The sequence below is a fragment of the Prosopis cineraria genome, unplaced genomic scaffold, assembly GCF_029017545.1.
Source record: "Prosopis cineraria cultivar Desert tree isolate PC_DT_omini unplaced genomic scaffold, ASM2901754v1 PC315, whole genome shotgun sequence".
In the NCBI taxonomy this organism is placed as follows: domain Eukaryota; kingdom Viridiplantae; phylum Streptophyta; class Magnoliopsida; order Fabales; family Fabaceae; genus Prosopis; species Prosopis cineraria.
Genome location: NW_026555642.1, coordinates 16,488 through 42,102, shown reverse-complemented (window position 1 = coordinate 42,102; position 25,615 = coordinate 16,488). Strand labels below are relative to the sequence as shown.

Sequence of the window (25,615 nt, the reverse complement as noted above, 5' to 3'; positions counted from 1 at the left end):
AGCGAGTCCGGCTGAGAAAGCACCAGAGGTATAATTATGGTGTATGAGACACCATCTTTTACGTTGCCTCTTATTTTAGATTATACAATGTATCTTGTACCAACTTAGGACATATCTTCTTTGTGGAGCATGTAAACTCTAATCCTTTTATTAAATGCATTTATATGTCCAAGAGGATTATGTCTGTCCCTTTTGATTCATGATCTGATTTGAATAACATGTTATGAGGATCATGTCTGTCCCTCATGGTTTTAATTACTTTTGAGATATTTTAAGACCTATGGTATATTGTCTTGGATGTATCATAGTAGAAATTTTTCTACCATGATAAGGGTTCAATGAAAAAAAAAAAGGATTTGTTGAATTAATAATTTGCGAAAATCGGTCTGTAAATTTGAGGGTGTTACACTTTTTCTATTTAATTTACATTGATCCTAATTGAATTCAATAGTAACATAAACAAGGATCATGCTTACAATTAATTTATATTGATCCTAATTTATATTGGTCATGTTTAGTATATTTTGGTAATAAAAAAAACGAAAGTAGAGCTCACATGCATAAGATGAAATGATGAATGAATCCAATATAATATATATATATATATATATATATCCAAAGACAACATATCAAAGCCTGAACATGAAAGAATCCATCAATTTTTTTTAAAAAAATATTTAAGTGAAAAACTCATTAAAATTTAAGTAGTTCAAGCTAACACACATACAAATTATTAGAAGTCACATTATCGATAAACACTACAAAAAAATTGACTTTCAGCGGTGACAAAAAGTCGCCACAATGTTGCTGCGAGAGCTTCTGTCGCTGATTCAATCCGCGGCAATAAAAAAAGTCGCCACTAAAAGTTGAGAATCTACAGTGACAAAAGTCAAAAAGTCGCCACTAAAAGTTTTCAACGGCGATAAAAAGTCGCTACAATGTCATCGCGAGAGCTCTTGTCGCTAATTTAACCTGTGGCGATAATAAAAGTCGCCGCTAAAAGTTGAGAATCAGCAGTGACAATTGTCACCGCAAAAAACCACGCATCAACGGCGACTATTTTCGTCGCCACTGAATGTTAAGTATCAGTAGCGACAGTTGTCGCCACTGAAGCTACCAAAAAGTTGTCGTTGAAAAGTAATGTTGGTTCACTTATACACATGACACCACGTCACAGTCCATGTGGCGCCCCACCTCACATCACGTGGTGCCATGTCACCCTTAACTTAAGACCCCACCTCGCACCACGTGTCATCATGTCATCCTCCATGTGTCGCCCCTCACCTCACGCCATATGGCCCCATGTCACTCTCCATGTGTCGCTTCACCACACACCACATGTCATCATGTCATGAATTTATATTTTCATTTTGAAAGTTGTTTCCAAGGTTTGAACCCGTGACCTCCTCCTTTTGTGTCCAACCATTTTGCCACTGAGCTGGAATGAACCTGTAATCTATTATTGCATAATTAAATATATGTATATACACATATTATTAAACTATACAAACACACATATATATTAAATATTAAATATTATAAAATATCATTACTATCCTTAAATACTTCAATTTAATTCTTTCAATTTATAAAATTATAAATTATATTATTTATTTTGTTTAAAGTAAACTATAAATATAATTGATACAATATAATTTGTATTATTTATTTTAATTTTTTTTACTTCTTGAGGTTGTTATATTATTTATTTTAATATTCATATTTATAATTATAATATAAAAAATATCTAAGAATAAATAGTAAAAATATTGATGATTATACATTAGTAAAAAATTATAAAAATACAGACAATCAGCGACGACACTAAAAAGTCATCGCTGAAAGTCAACTTTCAGCGGTGACTTGTATGTTGCCGCTAAAACTTGCAACATAATTTTTAAAAATAAATAAAAAATGCTGACAATCAGCGGCAACACTAAAAAGTCACCACTGAAAGTCGACTTTCAGCGGCAACTTGTATATCGCCGTTGAAACTTGCAACATAATTTTTTTAAAAGAAATAAAAAATGCTAACAATTAGACACTAAAAAGTCGTCGCTGAAAGTTTCAGCGGCAACTTTTTAGTGTCGCCGCTGAAACTTACAACATAATTTTTTTAAAAAAATTATAAAAATGGCCAAATCTTTCACATTTATAACAAACTATTTCTATTTTATATTTTTTAAAATTATCTTTTCTAAAGGTTTTATAATATTAATTATTTGTCCATATGTTAAAACAGTAGAATTTATTGTTCTTTGTTATAACTAGTAAAATAAAAGCAGAAGAAAATATAGAAAATAAAATAGATAACACCCCTTTTGAAATAAATCAACAAAGATACATGAACATAATATCACATATAACTTATAAAAAAATGATATTGCCAAGTAAGTTTAGTAACAAACAGAGAATATTCAAGAAATATAATATTCAAAAATCTTGTGAAAGAATAGAAAAAGTTAAGCAATGGTGTTCCTATTAAGTCTAGGAAGAACAATATCAATAGAAAATAAAAATTGTAGAAATAAAAATATGAGATGGTTCGATAAGATATTAGAATCTAAGTCAAAAAAGAAGAATAAGATAAGTATTAAGAGTCTTAGTGTAACATCCCAATTTAAATTTTAATAGTTAATTTTTGATAAATAAAAATTTTTTTAAAAAAATATTTAGAGGTAAGTAAATTAGTAGGAGATGATTATTAAATCTAACTTAGGATATAATTCTAAATTTAAAAAAAATAAAAAAAATAATAATAATAATAAAATATTATTATTAAAATATTATTATTATTATAATAATAATAAAAAAAAGTATGAGAAAGAAGGAAAGAAAGAAGAGAAGAAGACGCTTTTGGTGCTCTTCCCCCGCAATGATTATATTTATATTATAATAATAAAAAAAAAGGAGAGAGGAGAGAAGAAATAATAAAAAAAAGATGTGGGACCCACTAAATTTTTATAAAAACTCACATGTTTCCTTCGTTTCTTCATTCTTCCCTGTGCGTGAGCTGAGGCTGAGAGAGCGTCTAGTTTTACCGGTGCAGGAGATCTGAGTTTTTAAGGTAAGAGTTTTTAAAAGGATATTTAGAGTGTGATTTTAAGTTTTTCAAGACTAAGTAAGTGTTCTAAAAAATTTTCTTAGTTATCATTCTTCTTTAGTTTCTGAGTTTGTAGTGGTAGAAAATTTAAGATCTGGAAGAGGGATGAATTTATGTTGAATAAATATAGTTTTTGAGGTTGTCAGTAGTATAATAAATGTTCTAGAGTATAAATTTGTTGATGATCTTTGAATTTGTGGCTTATGGATCAAATTCTAAACTAGATCTGAAAATATATGTTGATTTATTGAGGTTTAGATGATTATTTGGGATGAGAAATGAATTATTATGGTTATAGGATTATGATTCTAAGCTAGAGACTCAATTTTTAATTTTTGGCTATTTTAGGTACGAATTTATGAAATAAAAAGAAAATTTTGATAATAGAAATTAGTTTAAAAATTTGATTTTTAGATTATTAATGTTTATTGATGAGTAAAAGAGGAGTTAAAAATTTTACTTAATAGTATTGACTCTAGATTTGTATTAAGATTTAGATTAGGAATTATGTTATATTTTTAATTCTATTATTAGAATTATTTTATTAGTTTCAAAAAATTGAAACTAATATTTATAAATAATATGTTATTTGTAGATTGTATTACTGGTGAAGATTGTGGTGAGAGAGAAATTTTAAGAAATAATTTATTGAAAAAGCCACGAGGTAACCATGCTTTTAATTTATGATTAGTGTTACTTCATGTTAATTGGGTGATTATTGAGAAAATTATGAATTTTTTTTTATATTGTATATTGTGCAATATTATTATGAATTTGTTTGATTATTGTGGGAGGTGTTGGGAGACTTGCCATTGTTGTTGTATTTATGTGCCACGTGGTACGCCCCTATTGGAGCTCAATAGGTGCTTTGTAAGGGCTCGGGCTAATCTACCTTTGGTCGGGTAATTTAGCACCGAGTGAGGGCTACGGCTCGAGGTTAATGGAGGGATATAAGGATGGTTGTTTGTGTGTATTGTAATATTTCTTATATTTGTTGGAATTATATTATTTTTAATTCTCACTTAGTAAGCACACACTTAACTATTTGTATACATTATCATAAATTGGCTTTGGTTACTGGGACTTTTGAGTCTCATTATGTGGTTAACAATTTTCAGGAGAAGAGCCACGAGTGACACGTGGAGGAGTCCCAGAGGCTTAGTGGTATAGATCCACTGTCTCTTTTGGGTATTTAATTTATGATTTATAATGTGTTATATTGCCAATATTAGGGCTTTTTGTTTATTGTCAATTATATGAATATATAAATATAATCATGCCTTTCAAACTATTTCTATTTTTGGTACAATTTGGATGACTGTAATTTTAATATTTGGTTTACTTTGGATTGGTTAAAATGGCATGATTATAAGGCCAAATAACTGGCTTGTGTTGAAAATTGACTAAATTGCTTATTTTACTTGTTGGGAGTATAAGGATGGACAAATGTGATTTAGTTTACTTGTTGGGAGTATAAGGATGGACAAATGTGATTTAGCCTAATGGCATGTGGGAGGTAAAAATTTATCTGAAATGTTATAGTGTGTGAGTTGAAGCCAATTATAAAATATTTTATATTAAAATTATTGATATAAAAATGTGTTGGGTGGCTGTAACCCAACTATGGTTGAGTTAAATTATTTAAAAAAAAAATTTGGTGTGTTACACTTAGTCTATAGCCAAATAGGAATAGTGAATCTGAAAGAAAAGTAGAAGAGGTAGAATAAAGAAATACATTATAAAAGAATTGAAGAACAAATAGAAATTTCAAAAATAGAAAATAGAATAAATTAAATAAGAGAAAAATTTGAAAGAGATATTTGTGCAGAATATCCAAATTCTTTTTGAAATAGAAAAAGACACAAGAAAGAACAAAACCAAAAAAAATGACAATCAGCAGCGATACTAAAAAGTCGCCGCTGAAAGTTGATTTTCAGCGGCGACAAGAGATATTCGTCGCTGAAACTTGCAGCATAATTTTTTTTAAAAAAATTATAATATATTTTAAAAAATGCTGACAATCAGCGGTGACACTAAAAAGTCACCGCTGATTCTCGACTTTCAGCAGCGACTATATTTTATCATCGCTAAAAGTCATTTTTTTTTTGTAGTGAAAGAATGTCAATTGTGGCCTTCAGTTTACAGAAAAAACTTGAAATATTAGTAGAATTAGTTTACTTTTATCAATATAAATTGTTGTTCCCTCAAACAAATATTTCGTTGCCAATAAACTTTTGCTCGACCCTACAAACAAAGCACAACGGATTTCTTTTTCCCCCGTTTTTTACTTTTTAATTTTTTAATTAATAATTGATTCAAGACAATAATCATTAGATTCCAAGAGGTTTTCTTGGTCAAAGGATTGGCCACATGCTGAAATTCTTTATCATTAGCAAATTTTATTTAGACAGCTGAGTGTCACGGGCTGAGAGTCTGGCGCAGCACACGGCGCCCGTGCGGCGTCCTGGAGGACCCCATAATCCTCAGGACAAGCCTTACCACGTACGGATCACACTGGTTTCGCCCTGCCATGAGCTCATCAGGGAGGCGGCACTAGCCCCCGACCAGTTGTGCACACAGTCCGAAGACTGAGGCAGAACACCCCCAATGCTAATGTCGCCCCCTTTACCCATATTGTGCGAGGCTAACCAGCGGACCGTTCATTATCTTGGTCTTTACACGGTCACGGAAATATCATCCGTGACATTCTCCCACACCCAATCTAGCACGCCCTCGTGCTAGGGGAGAACGACTCCGCCCAAGGATCGTACGTACAGTACTGCCACAAACACACCAGCTTACTTGCTGAGTGGCCACCCGAGTCCTGCACTCTTCGGACCCACTCGCACCCGCGAGCCAACAGGAGTGGAGTCGACAACGGCCAACCTTCCCGCCCGAGTCCTCACTTTTGGACCCACCTGCTCGGAGGCCTTTCTGGAGCGGTGCCGAGGCCGACCAGTCCCAACGTGGGACCCCACGCGCACACGACAGTAAAGTACGTCCTGCTCTGATACCACTCTGTCACGGGCTGAGAGTCTGGCGCAGCACACGGCGCCCGTGCGGCGTCCTGGAGGACCCCATAATCCTCAGGACAAGCCTTACCACGTACGGATCACACTGATTTCGCCCTGCCATGGGCTCATCAGGGAGGCGGCACTAGCCCCCGACCAGTTGTGCACACAGTCCGAAGACTGAGGCAGAACACCCCCAATGCTAATGTCGCCCCCTTTGCCCATATTGTGCGAGGCTAACCAGCGGACCGTTCATTATCTTGGTCTTTACACGGTCACGGAAATATCATCCGTGACATGAGTCTGTCGTTGGTTAATCTTCTTTTTTACTTTTTCTTTTTTTATTTGATAGCATCTTTGTACGTTTTTCTATTTCATTATGCAATGCGTCGTCATTCATTATTACATCATTCAGTTTTGAAGGCAATTTTGGATTGAAATATAAATTTATAATACTTTACACAACAAAATAGAAGAAAAATAAAGTTACAACAAGAGTTGTCGTCGCAGCATTCCTTGTGAATTGTGATCATCAAAGCTTCGTTTTATTCACACTTGGAAGATAAGTAAATTTTACATTATTTAGAGATTTTATGAAAAAATATTTTGAAAATAAAAAATAATTTATTATTTAACGTTTTTCATTCCCATTTTTTTGTTGATATTTTGATGTATTTTCAATTTTTTGTCGACACTTACATTTGATTATATCTCTAGAAACTTCTCAAAATTACTAAAATGAGTTCTAATTTTACGTTTAATAGTGAAAATTTTATCAATTAAATAATTTATAAGATATTAATAATTTGACTTGTATTACTTCTGCCGTATTTAAAAAAAGAAAAAGCAAATGATCAGAGAGAAGTTAAATTATTAATAGTACCACACACATAAATATAATTACAATATATCGATAAAGTAAAGTAATATTTAACCTTTTGTATACACTTAATTAGTACTCACAACTAAATAACAATTTTTTGAGTTAAGCAGTCACATGCGATGATATTCCAAGTTAACTTTTTCTTTGGTTTTTTATTTGCCATGCTTCAGAGCCTTAATTATTAAAATTAAAATTGAAGTTTCCTGGAAACAACACACACAAGAATAAAATAATGTATTAATAATCCCTCCCTTCAAACAAAAGTCATTGTGCATAATATATATAATTAGTCATGTTTCAGTATTCATGTGTACTTCTATACTATCACAGAGAACTTAATTAGCTTCCAAAAAATGATCCCTGATCTTTCTTCTTCTTTAGATTCAGTTCATCAATACCTTCTTGAAGATCATGATCCTTCCTCTATGACTCTCATGAATACCTTCTTCATGTTCAACAACCCTACTTTAAATTTAAACCCTAACTGCGACCCGGATGCTTCACCAGAGCAGGGTGCTAGTAATGACTCCAGTGGTACGGTGTTTTCCGGCGGCGAGTATGACACCGCTATGAAACAAGGTGATAGGGTTAGTGTTAACAATGCAGGATCTGTGGCGGGTGAATGTAAGGCGCCACCAAGATGGAGGAATTACAGAGGTGTGAGGCGGCGGCCATGGGGGAAGTTCGCAGCGGAGATCCGGGATCCCAAGAGGAACGGCGCCAGAACTTGGTTGGGAACTTATGAGAGGGAAGAGGATGCAGCTTTGGCGTATGATAGAGCTGCTTTCAAGATGAGAGGTAGAAAAGCAAAGCTCAATTTTCCTCACCTCATTGGATCGGAACCGCCACCGGAGCTGGCAAGAGTAGTCGTCGGAAAGAAGCGGCACCGCTCACTGGAACCTTCATCACCGTCAAACAGTACATCTGTGGATGACGGATCTCAAGGGTCATGCAAGAGGAAGAACCTGGCTGGGCTATTGAATAAGATAGCAACAAATGGAAACCTAAGTCAGAAGCTTGAAATGATGTTCAAGAAGGCATAGGTCGTTTTTTTTACCTCACTTCTCCTTCTTCATTTAGTCGAGAAAAAAAAAAATATAGAATTTAAATATTAAAATCATGGGTTGAATAAATATATGTTGTAAATCAAAAAATTCTCAAGTAATTTTTTTTTTTTTTTGGTTTGATGTAGCTCTCGTGAACTTTCTTTTCTCATTATTTTCTCCATTTTTTATTCGTTCTATATATTGATATTCGATACCCTACTTTTTCAATTTTAAGGATAATTAGATCAATCTTTAATTTGAAGCGAAACAAAGTCTTATTTCTGGATGTGTATTATTACTTTTAGTAACGTACGTGTTGAAAATGTCGTATTTTTTTCTAAAGATGACTATGTTGTTTCTTTCTTCGTTCTGAGAAACAAGTGAAGAACACTTGGCGAAATGTATCTTTCTTTTTTTTTTTTTTTGTTAATGTCTTTGCGGAGAGGAAAGGCAACCAAGTCTTAATTGCAATAATTACATTGAATTAATTAGAAGATAAGCAAAGGCGCAAGCTTCTAATTTTGAGAGTATTTATTTATTTTTTATGTAATAAGATGCTCAGTCTCCATAAAGTTCTTGAATAATAATCAAGCACATTGATAATTAATTATATGCTTATTATATTGCGAGTATTTTTTATTTTTGGACTTTTATCTCTAAAGGAAATACATTTAGAAGTGTGTATGAATAAAGTTTTATGTCCGACGTATATCTTGTATGGTACTAACAATCAATCTAAATTTAAATATTGTAGGGTCTAAATTAAGGGTAATATTCTAGACATGATATGTTACAATCTTTGGTCAAGTAAACAAATTTTGTATGAGTAATATATATATATATATATATATATATTTTTGTAATTCATAATTTTAAGGATAATTCTCTCAAATGGTTTTTTAATTCATTTTAAATTATTACAAATTCAAAAATGTTGGGAGTTTCTTTTTTGAAAAAAAGAAGACTTAATTTAGGGATACAATTATGATAGGTTAGTCATGATTTGTGAGGATGATGTTATGAGTTTCGTATAGAAGAGTTTTGTTCCAATAAGTACTAACTAAAGTTGACATGAGCAGTAAAAAATTTCATCATTTAAACATGTAATTAGAAATTTAAATCTTAACTCTTGTGTTTGTAATAATTCAATTAAGAGAAATCTATTCATTACTCTCGATCAATACCTTGGGGAGATATTAATTACAAAAAAAAAAATATGTTTTATAAGTCTAAAAACTCATTTTCTCAGTAGACTAATCTTTTAAAATGAATTTTTCTTTAGACTTATACTCATATCAAATTGTGTCATATATTGTTCAAAATTTATACACAAATATGATATTATAATTTTTTTTTTCTTAGTTCAGAAATTTCCTGCTAGGAGAATTTTAAAAATTTTCCATTTATAACCTTTTATTTGGTAATATTTGACCTGTGTCCTTACCTCTTATGTCTTCTAGAGTTTTTTAAGTACATGGCCTGGATTTATTAGTATATATATCGGCAACGAGATTGTGTATTTAAAGTATAATTTATTAGTATTACTTCTTTTTCTTCTTATTTTTCTTAATATATAAAGCAGATGAGCTGTTTCCACAATCATATGATGACACGGTAAAAAGGGGGAGCTATACTTTTTCTGAAGTCAAGTCATTGTATTTAACTTTGTTTATGAAAGTAATTGAATTAAAAGATGAAGCACCAAAATCTATTCAACCCCAAAAACAATAAAATACTTCTGATTTTGCTTTGCTGATGTAAAAAAAGCATTATTGAGAATGGATAAATGAATACTAAGAAAGCATTTTTTGGGCCCTACTAATAAAGCATACTTATGCTAATTTTGGGCCCCACTAATAAAGCATATTTATGCTAATTTTTTTCAACTAAGATTCAGACATGATATTAAAGCTATTTGTATTATTTTTATCAGTCTAATAAAATGAGAAAATTTAATAGATCTCCTAACATCTTTGGCTCTTCCAAAATCACCCCAAAAAACAATTCATAATAACTACATGTAGAAATTTGTTTAAAGTGGTTTGGACACATGTACAGTAAAAGTTAATAGAGGCATAAAGAGTTATAGTGGTTTGGACATGTACAGTAAAGTTGTAAAATTTGTCTGTTGTAGAACATCTACAACAGCTTCAAAACAGACTGACATATGACCAATCCATCAAGTGAAATCTAACATTTCACACTGAAACCAACTCACAATCTACTGCTTGTTGACACTAATCTTCAACAAACTCAGTATCAATATACATCCATTACAAGATACATGTCCCCAACCAAGTACAAGACCCTTAGATATAATTTTTCCTATTCATCCCAAAAAAAAAAAAAAAAACTCAACAGAGACTTGCCTGTATTTGTCAAACAGCCAAAAAAAAAAAAAAAAAAGGAAGATAGTAATAACTGGGTAAGCAGTCCTACCAAGCAGAGTATTCCTTCAGAAGTTCCCAGCGTACAGTATACACATGAACATCTTACGGTGACAATTTTTGGCTTGAAGGGCAATTCTTTTCAAGTAAAATAAGCCAAAAAAAGAATTTATTTTATACGGTCAAGAAAGCTTGATGGGACATGCAATTACCCTAAACAAGCTGGAGCCACGAACAATTCAGAGTGACTGAGGTACTCCTCCAATCCATTTTATAGGTCACATTCTAAAAGGTAAAGTGGTTTATTTTATAAATCATTGAATTGATAGTAATGTTTTATTTTAAATGAAATGCCTAAACTATCCTTAAAAAATACGAGAAAGAGAAATAGAAAAATAATATTATATAGTTTATTTATTTTTTGAGGATTATGTTTGTAATTTTACAAAATTTTATTCTTTGCACCTTTGTTGTATTGGTATTGATAAGGTTGGTAAAAATGACTTATAAATAGGATCGGAGGGAGTATATGTATACACATAGAGGCACACGGAAAATAATGACTTCAAAGGCAACATAACTTTCCACAATCTCATAGGAAAATGTCTCAAGCAGGTGTAGCATCTAAATATATATTACTAGGCCTGCACCCAGGGAAAAAGGAAGAACAAAAACTTAAATTACAATTCTAAACAGCTTTATTTCAATTAGAGACAAGGATACTTACATTCATATATAACATAAGCTGCATAGATTGGCGCCTAACGGAGTAGTGAAATATCAAAAATTCAAAATCGTGGACAATCTTATTCTTTGATAGAGTATTTGCCATCCAAGTGAAGAATAAATAAAGAAGTGGATAAAGCTAAAGGAGAAAGTACAAAGGAAGCAAAAATCAGAGAAAACTAAAAAAATTCCTAGAATTTAATCTGATATTTTCGATCTAAGGAATTCTCAGGATTACAAGAGGGGGAGTTGCATGCCACAGTTTCTCTTCATGGATCAGGAGTTGATCAAATGGTAGGATATTCCGATACATAAATCAACACAAGCAGCCACAAAATCTTGATCCAGTGGAATTATGATTCCAACAAGAAATTTAACAATAAAATGCAACAATATATGCATGATAAGATAAAGAATTTATATTTCAAATTTTCTCATTGACTTGGACTGCGGAGTGATTTTTCCTCGTATAACCTTGCAGTCAAATCAGAAACAAGAGCATACTTACTGTTTTCACAGCATGATGTCATTAAGGCTGCTAATGTTACTCTATTGACATAGTGATCTATGTCTAGTAACTTGTGAAAGAACATAGCTACTTTTCTCTCGCTACTTTAGTTTCCTAATCAACGCATTAGCAATTTGAATCTAGAGTTTTCCTTCCAGCCTTTCCAGGACCACCGCAGCAGAACCACAATCATCTATCTTGCAACACTCATAAGCCAAAGTAACTCGAATAACTTCACATGGGATAAGCCCCTTTTCTATCATAGTATCACATAAAACACACGAGCTTCGTCCAACTTTGAGTCTTTACGAAGACCACTTATAAGAGAACTATAACTGATACTATCTGAAGCATAACCATGGTCACTCATCCTATGAAAATACTTCATAGCCAAGCTTAAATTTCTTTCCCGACAATACCCACATATCATGGACGTATAGGTTTCCTTTGATGGAACTGGTCCACTTTTCACAGCTTCATTGAAAAACATCTTACTTTCTCTCATTCTCTTTTGCCTACAGAAGGATGAAATTAAAGCGGTGTCTGAATAAATATCAGCTTGAATGCCACCCTTCACCATCTTATTGAACAACACCAAAGCCTGATTAATATCTGCCTGTTTGCAATGTTGAGTTATGAGAATAGTATAGGTGACTTTATCAGATTTCAATCCACGATGCAAACCATTTTTGAGCACTTTGTAAGCCTCTTGTACTCTTCCCTTCTTATAAAGGTCATCAACAATGGCATTATATGTACATATGTTGGGGATAAAACCTTCATTGCTCATCATATTCATCAATTCAAATGCTCTATTGAAATTACCTTCTTTGCAATGTCCATCATTAAGTGTTGAGTATGTGTTGGCGTTTGGGACTAATTCCTGTTCCTTCATGTTGTGAAGCAGCATTTCTCCCCAGTGCAATTTGCCATCTCTGCAATGCCCAGTTATCATTGCCATGGAAGTAAGGACATTTGGCTTGTGATTTTCACTCCGAACAAGCTTAAGGAAAGTCTGAATGGTTTCTCAGTCCATCCATTCTTGCAAAGACCATCCTTCCTCAGTCAATGTCGTATGTGCATACACATTGGGTTTCCAACGTTTACGGACGCTTGCTTGACGCTTCCACTTTTACATAAACCTTCTATCATAGATGTAAAGTTAATCAAATTTGGCTTCAAACCCATAACACTTAGTTTATGAAAATACCAAGATGCTCTATTTGTTAAACCCTTCTTATAGAAGCTTCTGATTATCAATGTAAATGGGCATTATCAATCACAAAGCCCTTCTCAAGCATGGCACTTAATCACCTATCAGCTTCCAAAATATTACCTATTTTGCAATATGCAATAACCATCAACTTAAAGCTTGTCGAATCTAGGCGGGCCCCTCTCACACACATTTCTTCGAGCACTTGCTCTGCATATTCAACCAACCCCACATCGCTAGCAACCTTCATAATCCAATTCAATGTTTGAGTGTTGGGAATCAAACCCTGATTATGCATTTCAATCACCATATCTACAGCCTCCGTCAACTTCCCTATCTCAGCAAAAATCTTCACCACAGATCTCAACACTTCATTGGCTTTCTCGAAATTTCTATTCCCAATCAACGACATTGAAGAAACCATGTAGAGCCGCATAAAACGCCGAAACTTTGGAAACCCAATTGTCCAATTCAAGAAACTAAACGCTATCATTGATCCAGCTTCACTTGCAAGTGAAGCAACCACCCGTAACGGCTTGCTCGTGAGTCAAGGAATAAGCGTCCGCGTTAAGATGAAGCATTGGATGCGACCCCATCATGTGGGCTTGCCAATGATAAGAATCACAGACTAATGAGCATACCATTTTTACAATTGATTGAGGATCTGGTTGAGATGTAGGTTGAACCGAAGAGGAGGATATAGTATGACAAGACGACGGGTGGTATTGTCTGCATAAAATAGAAGTGGCTTTGTAAGTGCATAAGAATTATGGTGAACGCCATTATTTCTGAGAATCAGAACGAAAAGCATGAAAATTTGACCATTGGAAGCGAACTATTGCATCTCAGTCAACCGAATTAGAGAAAAATTCCCCAGTCCGTTCAAATATTGTTTGCCGTTGGGGATCCCAAGCAACGATGTAGACTTTATTTTATTTTTTAAATAATATTATTACTATTATTTGATTAAAAAAATTATACTTAAATCTCACATAAAAGAATTTATATTAAAAAATTTTATAAAATTCACAACATACTCCTAAATTTCAAATCAAGTGTATTTATGACTTGACAATAGATATTTATAATTAGACAATAGTATTTATAACTTGTAAAGAAAAAAAAAAACTTGTAGTCACAAATTGTAAATACTTTTACCTAATTATAAATGCTTATTATCAAGTTGTAAATGCATAAGATTTAAAATTTAAGAGTATTTTGTGAATTGTATGGGACCTCTTAATAATAAATTTTCTTATGTGGACCTAAGTGTAATTTTCCTCATTATTATTATTATTATTATTATTTTAAAAAAAACCAACTATTCAAGGATTATTTTTATTTTGTCTCAAATTAAAATTAAAATTAAAATCTTCAAATTAAATTTATATAATTAAATCTAACCTATTTTACAACAGCAAAATCATTGAGTAGCAATGTTTTAAATTCCCATTGAAATGTGCAAGATTTGATTATTTTGATCTGGAAAATGATATAACATGAGTTTGGATTGTGGGATTATGATTGGAAGAAGGGTGTTGGCGGCAACAAATCATGGGCGAAGAAAAGTGTTGGTGCCTAGAAGAAGAGTTCCTGGAAAGAAGAAAGAGGAGATGAAAGAAATTGAAATAATTTAAACAATATAAATATAAATTCTAAGTAAGTGCCATCTCAAATTAAAATTTTGTGAGGTGTCATGTTCTGATTGGTCCATATGACACTTCAGGTCTACCTGAGAATTTCTTTCCAATCTTTAAGATGTCATGGAGGTCATTTATCATGAAACATGAATAATTTTTGTTGACTTAATTAATAGCGCGTTTTGATTTTTATATTTAAATTCGTTGTTACATTTAATTCAAGTAAATTCTTCAAACCATCCGCCCGAGAACAATATATATATATATATATATATATATCCAAATGACATAATGATTCTAGAGGTAGAGTGTCTCATTTTGTGAAAAAATACCACTTCAACTTTGTATACTTTAACCAGGTTTTGTTTTTAATCCTTATAATTTATTTTTATAGTTTATTATTCCTTTTTTTATACTCTCTCTATTAAAAAATATAAAATATTTTTAAATGAATCTCATTTTCTAATAAAGTAATTATTTATTTTCAAACTAATACTATATTTATCTCTATTTAATAGGATATTCTACTTTAAAATAAGCATAAAGTATTTCTATATTAGAGAAACTTTTAAATGAAAAAAAAAGCAATAATTATACTTTAAAAACACTTAAAATATTTTATATTTTTTAACATTAAATTTTTTTAAAAATATTTTATATTTTTAAATAAAGAAAGTACAGGTTTTTCACCCCTTTTATTTACATGTTTGAAATGTTGGTCTTTTTGTTTTGAAATATATTAAAAAGGATCATGAGTTGGCCCAAATACTAAGGTTCAATGTCCTCAGATTTTTTCAGTGCCTTCCTCCCTCTTACTCGCGCACAGTCATCTCAAGAAAGTAAAATTTGGGAAGTAAATAAATGCGTTAACGTGCTTGCTCACTGGACCTTTTAAGATAATTTAGATTTTGTTATTTTAATCATCTGCCATCAAGCTGCAAATCCCTTATGGTATTTGACATGACTTGATTTCTATTCTTATCTAGCACAAGTTTTTTAGGGCTTTCTATTAAAAAAAAAGTAGGATTTTTTTTTAATAAAACAATTTTAAACAGACAATTTGATAATTTTATTCAAGTCAACATATTTTTCCCTAGTCATTTTAATAGATTTAATATTATTAAGTTCATGTCAATGCAATTATAACACCGTTTTGGCCATCTCTTGGTTCTTTTGGATATTTTTTACAATACAGGGATTAACATTCCACATGGAGGAAACAAAAAAGATAGAGAACCACGGATATAAACTATAAGACTTAGAAAATGATTAAAATAATAGGACTTGAAGTGATATTTTCTCATATTTTGTTGAAATTTTGTATTTGTTATGCTTTAATTTGTGGATAATTAATCAAATCAATTTGTCCCCATTGTCTCCTTAAAAAGAAAAAGAGGAAAAGAATTGTTTTTGGAGGGGGGGGGGTCCAAATTAATTATCCGGGGTACTGACCTCTATCATGAAGCGAGACTGCAAGTATAGGAAGGTCAGTGGTAGAGATCATATTCGTCAAGATTATATAAAACTATGGAATCAAGCCAAGCCTGCATAAATCAAACTTAACCTCAATTGAAACCTGCTTCAGATCTCAACTTCTCCAAGCCCACTAGTTTGGTTTAAACTTCAACCTTCAGGTTTTGCCTCTTGAAATCTAAATCAAATCAATCGCTCTTTAATCGAGTTCCATCATGCATACTTCGATGCATGAAGGTATTAATATATTGAATGTAGATAGAAATAGCGTTTGGAATATCAACTTGGTGTCCTTGGAAGCACAAAATAACCTTACAAACTTCTTTCTCAAATTTTGAAAACATCATTTCAGATTCAATAACTTAAGACACAATACAAAGCTTCTTGAGAGTATATCCCATGTATTTAGAATACTTCTAAGCGGTATAAGATTTATCAAGTCTTATCAATGAATCAGGCTCCACAAACACTAATTAAGAAACAAAATTAATAAAGATGAACAAACAAACTGCACAAGCAATTTCAGCATGATGGATATGTATGTATATATATTTTTCATAAGGACGCATTAACAATATCAAGGACTAAACAACACTCTTTTGAACTGAGGGAGGCCAAGACAGTCTCCTATGGCTTGTACCATTATCTTGATGGACCTCACCTGCCTGGCTCTCTTCTCCATCTACTACTGCCTGCTGACCCAATTCTTGCCTCCTTAGGTTTCTGATAGCTAAGTCATCGAAGCTTGATTCGTTTTTCCATGGCGGTGGTGTCACACAATCAGAAACTCCTGGGAGTCTCTGAGAGGGATCTCCAGCAGGTGTCCTTGGCCCAAGGGTGTCAGAATAACCGACTCTCAGATTTTGAAGAGTTGCAAACGATTCTCTCATTGCTGACATGGCTTCGAAGAACCGAGTGCAAGATGCCAAAGCCACTGGGATTGGTCGAAGCATTTCCTAACAAAAGAAGATTGGAATTTAATGAAGTAGTCAAACGCAAATGAAGCAAAGAGGTAGGACCTTCAAGAACTAATGAATGAACAAGCCACAAATTGGTGATTCTCCAAAACATGCAGTTGACATCAGCTAGCAATTACTCATTTAGCAGAAAAGATAAGATCAGTCTCGGAAAAGCTGAGATGATTGCTTTATTTTATTGCAATTTGATTGATTCAAGAGCACACAGAATTCTTCTGACAAGAGAAGATGTCTTCTGATTATGTGTATTGCACAATTTGAAGGGTTGATAGCTAGACACTTAAAATAGGTTGGGTACAATGATGCGACTCAATGTCATTCAGAGTGAAGAGACACCAGAGGAAAACAGCGTGCAATAAAATCGTTTATCTGATACAAAGTAACACAAATTGATGAGTATTTACCTGATTATCCTTCAGATGTTAAGCTTTCCATTTTTCATACCAAAACAGATAATCTTGCACTTGTTTCAAATATGTACACCTTTTACAGCTCCATTCATACAATTAAATATTCACTGATCAGATTCTCAAGCAATAACCTTTGGACACGTGTAGTTAATCTTAAACTTTCCAAAATTCTTACTCCCTCTATTCCTTCTTATAAGACAACTTTTAGAAGGTCTTAGCGTTCCTATTTATAAGAAGTTCTCCAAAATCTAGACAGCAATTTAAAAAAAAAAAAAACCTGAAAAAGGTGCTTAAATTAATTAAGAGAGAGAATAGTATTTAATAAAGGGTATTTGAGAAAAAATGAGGTGATTTTAAAGCCATCAATTATTTTTCTTGGTTTATGTAAAGTAGGTAAATTTATCTTATAAAATAGAATGGAGGAAGTAGAAAACATGATGAAGGATGATTTGCAACTTGAACTCTCAAGTAGTAAGAACTAATGCATTTGTGTCAAGGCAAATTATTTAACAAAGCAGCAACAATACCAACAGGGATTAGCATTGCAACAATAACAGCTACTGCTTGAGATACGAATAGTATTAAAGCATTAGTAGTCATTATAGCAACACAATCAATTAATCTGAATTTAACAAAATAAAAGTACAACTGTACAAACATACCCCCCAGACAGAAGGAGGTTCCTTGAAATTCTGACTCCAATGGAAATCTGCCACTGATGCAGTCAAGGCACCATAATCACTAGCAGCCTTCATCAATAGTTCAGAGAATTGTTTCTGCAAAAGTTGAAATATTCTACTTAGCATTAGAATTTGGCATCCCTACATACTTTCAAAATAACATTCGACAATACTTGACAAACATTTAAAGATAATTTCAACTAATGTTTGAAAATAAACAAATCAAACCAAACAGAATTAATTGATTATCAGACGCTTTTCCCAATAATTTAAAATCTCCAGTATATACGAATTTACAGTCTGTATTTTAATTGATATTCAATAAACATTAACTTTTGAATTAGATAATTCAAGCTTTGCAAGCTCAATACTGGTATAATTCACAGAAAGCATTTTTATGTTGTGATTTCGTACAAGAAAGCATTAATAAATTTTGGCTAAAACTGACTTGGTCAAACTGAACCAATCTGGTCTTCAATGATTGTTCAGTTGAATCACTTTAAGCAAATCAAATATGTAGAACTTCTTTGTAACAATCATTGGTTTGATTCAGTTTGGTTTCATTTAGGTGCAAAAAAAGACAAAATAGAGGCTAGAGAAATGAAAACTCCAACAATATGGGCTTCAAAACAAAGAGCCCATCAAACCAACAACATTGCTCTTGTACTAGTGCTGTGATCTTCAGTAATTGTCTGAATCCATAAGGCTTAATTGCTCATGACTCCGCAAGTCACTCAGAGAGCTTTCACTAAACTTGACTGAAGCCAATCTGACAATTAAACTACTTCAATTTCCATAATAAAACTCAACACCAACAACTACATTAAAAAAGCAGTAACTTTAAAGATTTAAAACCATTAAAAATGCACAATCTTCATAAAATATATGATCAAGCCAGAGGAAAAATTAGCCTTTGAACCCCTAAGCAAGAAGCTAAAGGAAAAAGTAGTCACTACACTGTAAGAGCTAAACCTCTGGCAAACAAACAAACATACATGTAAATGAAAAGCCTTCTAGGAAGTTGCCAATTGAACTCACTAATTGAAGCAAGCAAAATCAGAACGCCGACCATCAAAAGAAAATGTCAAAATTCAACAACAGTCAGTTGTTTCAAGCATGCAAAACTAGGTAACATTTTACCCCAAAAATAAGAAGAAGAGTAAGTTATACAAATCTTTCTTGAGTTTTGTTAAAATTACAGACTTCTCATAAAACAAAAAGTTTCAATACACTTTAGTCCAATTGATTTTTATTAAAAATACCCTCCAGTAACTTGAGGGAAAGCCTTGGTGCAGCAGTAAAATTGTTGCTGCATAAACTGGTGGTCATGGGTTCAGATAATAGAAGCAGCCTCTCACAAAATGCCAGGTAAGGCTGCATACAGGAGACCCAAAAGTAGGTCCAACCATGCCCCAATCCCATGCATAGCAAAAGCTTCAAGCACTAGTCTGTCCCTTTTACCCTCCATTAACTTAGAATAATGAGATATGGACATATCAGAGTCTTCAATCATGTCATAACTGCTTCTAAATTTAATGATTCCCGGTGTTAGGATTTTGTAGTGCTGCTTTGATCAACATTTATCATCCAAGTAATACCAAGAATCACGCTGTAGACTACATCGTAGAAAAAGCAGAAACTTAACAAAGATTTCAAGTTTCGACACAGGATCACTTAAATTGTATATACACTAACCTGATATTCTGCTTCTACAGGAATGCAATCAAGCGAATAAGGTTGCTGTAGGCGAGCTATAATGCGATCCTGCCAGATTTTAGGTAATTAGGACAAATAAAGTAATATTCTAATCTTTTACCCACAAAAGAAACAAAAGAAAAAAAAAGGTAATATTCTCATCTAAATTAACTCCCAGAGAAAGAGGAAAAAGAAGAAGAGCTCTGGAGAAAGCATATAAAGTTAGGAAGCAACTTGTCTCATTCTATTATTAGCAGTTAGCTTATGGCTATCCATCATATGGGATTCAATCACCACCAATCCTCTTCCCTCAAACAGAATATCAAAATATTAAAGTAATAAGATATAATTAAAGCAATGTGCTTAACTAATTAGCACCAGTTGAATACACTGGTAATGGAAAAATAATGAATTAAGGCAAGAAAAGACCATTTGTACGGATCTTTTGTCCAAAGTGCTTATGCACAGGCAATCTCATGTAAGAAAGCAAGGGTAGCATAATGAACTATGCATGCTACCTTATTTTGAATAACATCTTTCAATATATTTGTAATCCTTCCCAATGTCTCGATCTTCTTTTCCATTCCACTGACATGGGTCAAATGTGCAACATTCTTATCATCCTAGAAATTTCAAAAGTCACAAGATCACAGAAAATTGAACACAGGTTATCAAGTTTTACAATAATTATGTAAGAAAGAATTCTTCAGTTTTTTTAATTAACAGGAATTTTGGTGACTGGTTCAGTGGATCTTTTACAACAATCTAACCTTGCGACCTTGAAGTTCCACTTGCAAATCAGCGATTTTTCTTTGTACAGTAGTTAGTTCTCTCAGAACCCTGATTAAGTCTTCACCCTTTTCACCTGTAGTGGAGGATGAATTAAGAAGTTCTTCCTAAGGAAAGAAGAGAAAGATAAGATCAGCCCAGTAAAAATTTTGATCCATCCACACCACATATTGCCAAATAATAGATGCTTCTAAGCCATAAGCATGAGCTTTTGCAAGATTATCTATCATTATTACAATGGTTTAGATAGTCATTGACACGAATAACAAATAATACATAGATATACAAGCAGTTGTCATCATATTATCAAAGTGTTAAAGTCAGACGGCTTCAAGAGTGTTAGTAAGACAATATGATCCAAATAATGTACCTAATAAACTTAAAGGAAAGTTTTATCGTACTGCTATCAGACCGGCAATGTTATATAGTAGTGAATGCTGGGCTCTAACGGGACAGCAAGAGCATAAAGTTGGAGTGGCAGAGATGAGAATGTTACGATGGATGTGCGGACATACACGTAAAGATAAAATTCGAAATGAGCACATACGTGAAAAAGTGAGGGTGGCACCTATTGAGGAAAAAATGGTAGAAAATCGGTTGAGATGGTTTGGGCATGTACAAAGAAGACCAAGGGAGGCACCAGTGAGAAGAGTGGAACATATAACTTTGAGTCCGATTAAGAGAGGTAGAGGAAGGCCTAAGAGAACACTCTTGGAAGTTGTTGAACGTGATCTCTTAATTAATAATATTTCTAAAAGCTTAATAAATGATAGAGTACAATGGCGTCTTGCAATCCATGTAGCCGACCCCACCTAGTGGGATAAAGGCTTGTTGTTGTTTGAATGTTGATAGATTATATGATCACATTCCTAGCTTGTCTTGACAGATTTGTTTTTCATTTCACATCATCTAGTTTTAGATAACATTCTGAAGATTCAAATGCTAATTACATGCCCCAAATTGGTGAAGAATAAGAGATTTATGAAGTTCCATTGTTCAAGAAAACGGGATTGCAAGCAGATGGTAAAGATTAGGTGGTCCAAAACAGAAATTAATTGATGGCAGTACCCCAAAAACTTAAGGATCAATTATATGGCAAGTCTAATCAAAATGTAAACATGTTAGTCATATATTGGGGAATTTCACAAGGTGACCAGAGGTTTTAAGTTGGTTTTCTCTACAGGAAATTGAGTGTACCACGTTATTTATAATCTGTCTAATAAAAACATAACATTTAGATGCCATTAAATATAAATTGATTCTAACATTAATGATAGTAAAGAGAGAAAAATCAAGAAACTAAATATACATTCTATTATAAAAATAACATCAATTAAAATAATATCACATGAGATTTTATTCAGTTGATTTGAAGCATTCTAATTGGACAGACAACAAATGACATGACACACCTGGTCTACCTAAAAATTTCTCTTTCTCTACAACAAGGCATCATTGACTTTTTGAACTGATAGATCAAGCTAGTTTGATTCTTGCACTAATATTTCATACATGATGTGTCACAAATATATAGTAGCCATGTATGATAATTCGCTTAACCACTAGTAGCATGCTTTGATGGGAGACAGTGTAGGTGAAGAAAAGATTTCATTGAAAACTCTCTCGTATGGGTAGTATTTTTACAAGGAGGGAAGGACAACGGAGGATTTCCAACTAAACATCCAAAATGCACCAAAGTCCTCCTGCGTTCACAGTCATAAGTTGTCCCAAGCTGAGGGATTTTGGAAAAGAAAGTCTTCCCAAGCAAGAGTTAACTGTGCCTTCCCCTCCCTTCTCTAACCTTCCTTTTTCTTTGGATTCCTTTCCTTCCCTTCTCCTCCCAACTCCCAAATGTACCCAAGCATTTAATTTGACTTCTTTTATGGAAGAAATGACCTGGTTTCTTTTATGCCAATCAATTGCCAATTAAGCTAAGCTTCAGGCTTATAAATAACAATAAAAATTGAACCACGGACAAAAACAATGGAAAGGTTGGGCAATTTCGTGAATTCTAAATACACATATCCCAGCAGAATTCAAACCTTTCCCAGTCATTCATTATGTGATTACACATTCACAGAACAGACAGCTTGCTTCCCCATGGTCTGAAAGTAGTTATATTAAAATTAAAGTTCATTATCAAAGTTGCCCCAAAAGTTTTTTGTAAGAAATAACAAGAACTGAATCAATTCAAGATAGTGGATTTTTATTATGAGGTGGCTCCCCCCAAGTCATCCTTCAAACTTAAAGTTATAAGGGAGCATTATCATTTTAGTCAATTATATTTCTCTACATTTCCCCATCTCTCCATTAGGAACATGGAAAAATTATGTCAGAATACATTCACTTGGTTGTAACAAGCATCTCCTTCTTATGAGACTGACGCCTCCTAAGGCTAATCCAAACTGTTGTATTTACATCTGTGTCAAATCATCGTCAACGATCATTTTAAAAAGAAAATTAACCTACTAATAATCCCAATGAAACTTGAGCGCAGACCTCTATAAGAGACTGAGTAGTTGTCTCAATCCTATACTCCTCCTCAAGAAACTGATCCCGTATCAAAGGCATATGTTTACAGAGCTACACATGTTGAGTGTATATGGTAATTCTAATCATTAATTTTCTTTTTTATTTATTGGGTAAACGAAATAAACGAGATGTAGAATCAACCTAAACAATAACGTGTACGTTACGAACAAAGATGTTATCATGTACAGTTGTACATTATTCAAACAATATCAGTTCCATCACAAATCCCAGGTTCCGGTACCTCCACTTAATTTTGTTCAATTCTCATCTTCCACTGTCACTGGGTATTTGGAAGTATGCTTAATTACGGGAAGTAAAAAAAATGCCATAATAAGGAAAATGAAAACCATTCTGAAGTAGAAAAGCAAATTTGTTGAAATCAATCTAATTTAAGCAACAAGAGGCAGAAAATATACCTGGGAAGGAGGAGGGGAGACAGAGAAACCAAGATCGGAGGCAATAGAAAGAGCGTCTGACATGCCCCCAATGCGTCTGAGAGGCTTCCTACCAACCCAAGTTGAGTCACCAGCCATCGACATTTCGAAATGCGAACACCTTATGAGGCAAAGAGAAAAGGCACTGTCTTTGAATACAAATTGAACTGAAGAGAAATTGAGCTTCGTGGAAGAGGAGGGGGCAAAAGAAAAATTTGAGTGAAAAGAAAGAAACTTCAGTTTGCTTCTTCTGCCTAATGCTTCGATTCAAAGATAAAGATGGAAATTTGGGAAAAGGCTAAGGGCGAGGTGGGAAGACTGAAAAAGTAAAAGCCGCTTTCTACCAAATAACAAAGGGGATAATTTCTACCAAACTTCGGTGGCAATGTAAAATATGCAATGAGGAGAAAGAAGCTGATAAATAAACCAAGAAATATCGCAACTGAATGAGTGATGAACCTGCGTCAACGGTGCCGAGAAAGATGGAGGTGAAGTGGTCGAAAGAGACCCAGGGTATCAGGCAGAGTCAAACGGAAAAGGAGAGGGAGTCGAACTCAAACTAGATTGGGCCGTCGATGAAGGTAGAGGGAGAAGTCGACGAAGGTGGAGCGGGAGAAGTCGAACTCGAACCAAAATCAGATCTGCGATGGATGAAGCTTCGATGAAGTCGACCTCGAACCAGATTGGGCCGTCAACGAAGGTGGAGAAAGAAGTCGATGACAATGGCAAGGAGAAGCAGTAGCTGCCGTCGACGAAGGCGGAGGGAGAAGTCGGTGGAGCGAACCAGGGAAGACAGTGGAGGAACTTAGGAAGGGTGGACGTGGACTGCGTAAAATTGAGGGATAATTTTTGTCTGAAAAATAGTTAAAAAGGGATAGTTTGGTAAAAAAAAAAATTGGAAATCTAACGTAAATACTAAATACACCAAAGATCTTTTTGGTTAATTGATTTAAAAATTTATTATTTTCACTTTATGATTTGCAATTATCAAAACAAAAATGGTTATATTTCTAAAGAGAAAAACTTATTAAACATATCATTGTGTCCTAATATTTGTTATTCTCATACTCTTATCAACTATTTCCTCCACTTAAAAATATAAAATATTTTTAATCGAATCTCACCCTTCAATAAAATAATTACTTACTTTCACACTAACCCTATTTTTCTCTATTTACTCCTATTAAATATCCTATTATAAATATAAAGTTATTATCAATAGGACCATTTTTTTAAAAAAAAACAATGATTACATCTCAAAAGATTAAAAATACCTTACATTTTTTAATATTTAATTCCTAAAAAAATATCTTACATTTTTAAATGGAAAGAGTATCAAAATACAATTTATAAGTAAGATTCATTAATTTGTAAAGAAAACTTTTTTTTTAAATAAGGTTAATTTACAAGCTCGGATAACAAAGGAGGTTTGTATTAGACTAGTAAAAATCAATGTAAAACTTTATCAAATCTCATGTAGTTATAATAAAATTTGAATACAAATAGAGAAGGTCATAGAAAAGAGACAAAGCTGTCCCGACAGTGTAAAATAAATAGTCTTAAACCCTTTAAAGAGGAGTAGAGGAATATAAAAAGAAAAAAAATTAATTATTTAGTTCTTATAGTTTTAATTTAGTTGTAATTCAGTTTCTAAACTTTGACTTATTATAACTCAATCATTGAAATTTTGACTTGATTATAAATCAATCCTTGAACTTTACTTCTTATAATTTAATCCCTAAAATTTTAACCTCTTAAATATTTATCCCTATATTTTAAAAATAAAATTACAAAAATTAAAATTATTTTAAACTTTTAATATTTATAAATATTAAAAGGGTTTAGTATTTTAAGATATTAGCAATAAATTTTAAAATATTTTTTATTTTTATAATTTTATTTTTTAAAATACAGGGACCAATATTTAAGAGGTTTAAATTTCAAGAACTAAATTGTAAGAGGCAAAGTTTAAGATCTAATTTACAATTGAGTCAAAATTTCAGGAATTAAGTTATAACGAGTCAAAGTTCAAAAACTGAATTACAATTAAGTCAAAACTATAAGGATTAAATGATTAATTTTCTCTAAACAAATACTCATGAAAATTA

At 32.8% G+C, this 25,615-nt stretch overlaps 2 protein-coding genes and 1 pseudogene across 3 annotated transcripts; 1 reads left to right on the top strand and 2 right to left on the bottom strand.

Moving 5' to 3' along the window:
• Positions 1 to 7,331: 7,331 nt before the first annotated feature.
• On the top strand, positions 7,332 to 8,113 carry LOC129296369 (ethylene-responsive transcription factor 1-like). Its single transcript, XM_054934973.1, has one exon. The coding sequence runs from the start codon at positions 7,351 to 7,353 to the stop codon at positions 8,038 to 8,040; it is 690 nt and encodes a 229-aa protein (XP_054790948.1). The 5' UTR covers positions 7,332 to 7,350; the 3' UTR covers positions 8,041 to 8,113.
• Positions 8,114 to 11,091: 2,978 nt separating this feature from the next.
• Positions 11,092 to 13,644, bottom strand: LOC129296370 (pentatricopeptide repeat-containing protein At4g19890-like; annotated as a pseudogene).
• Positions 13,645 to 16,392: 2,748 nt separating this feature from the next.
• Positions 16,393 to 24,337, bottom strand: LOC129296367 (AUGMIN subunit 2-like). Of its 2 annotated transcripts, XM_054934971.1 has the most exons (7): positions 23,967 to 24,337; positions 23,490 to 23,628; positions 20,523 to 20,648; positions 20,271 to 20,375; positions 19,753 to 19,821; positions 18,040 to 18,153; positions 16,393 to 16,946 (listed from the first exon to the last, which is right to left on the bottom strand). In XM_054934971.1, exons 2-7 carry the CDS (start codon positions 23,610 to 23,612, stop codon positions 16,575 to 16,577), a joined length of 909 nt encoding a protein of 302 aa, XP_054790946.1. In that variant the 5' UTR covers positions 23,613 to 23,628; positions 23,967 to 24,337; the 3' UTR covers positions 16,393 to 16,574. The 2 variants fall into 2 exon arrangements, with proteins under 2 accessions (XP_054790946.1, XP_054790947.1); XM_054934972.1 differs by lacking the exon at positions 23,967 to 24,337 and having other exon boundaries at positions 23,490 to 23,931.
• Between the last annotated feature and the right edge of the window lie 1,278 nt (positions 24,338 to 25,615).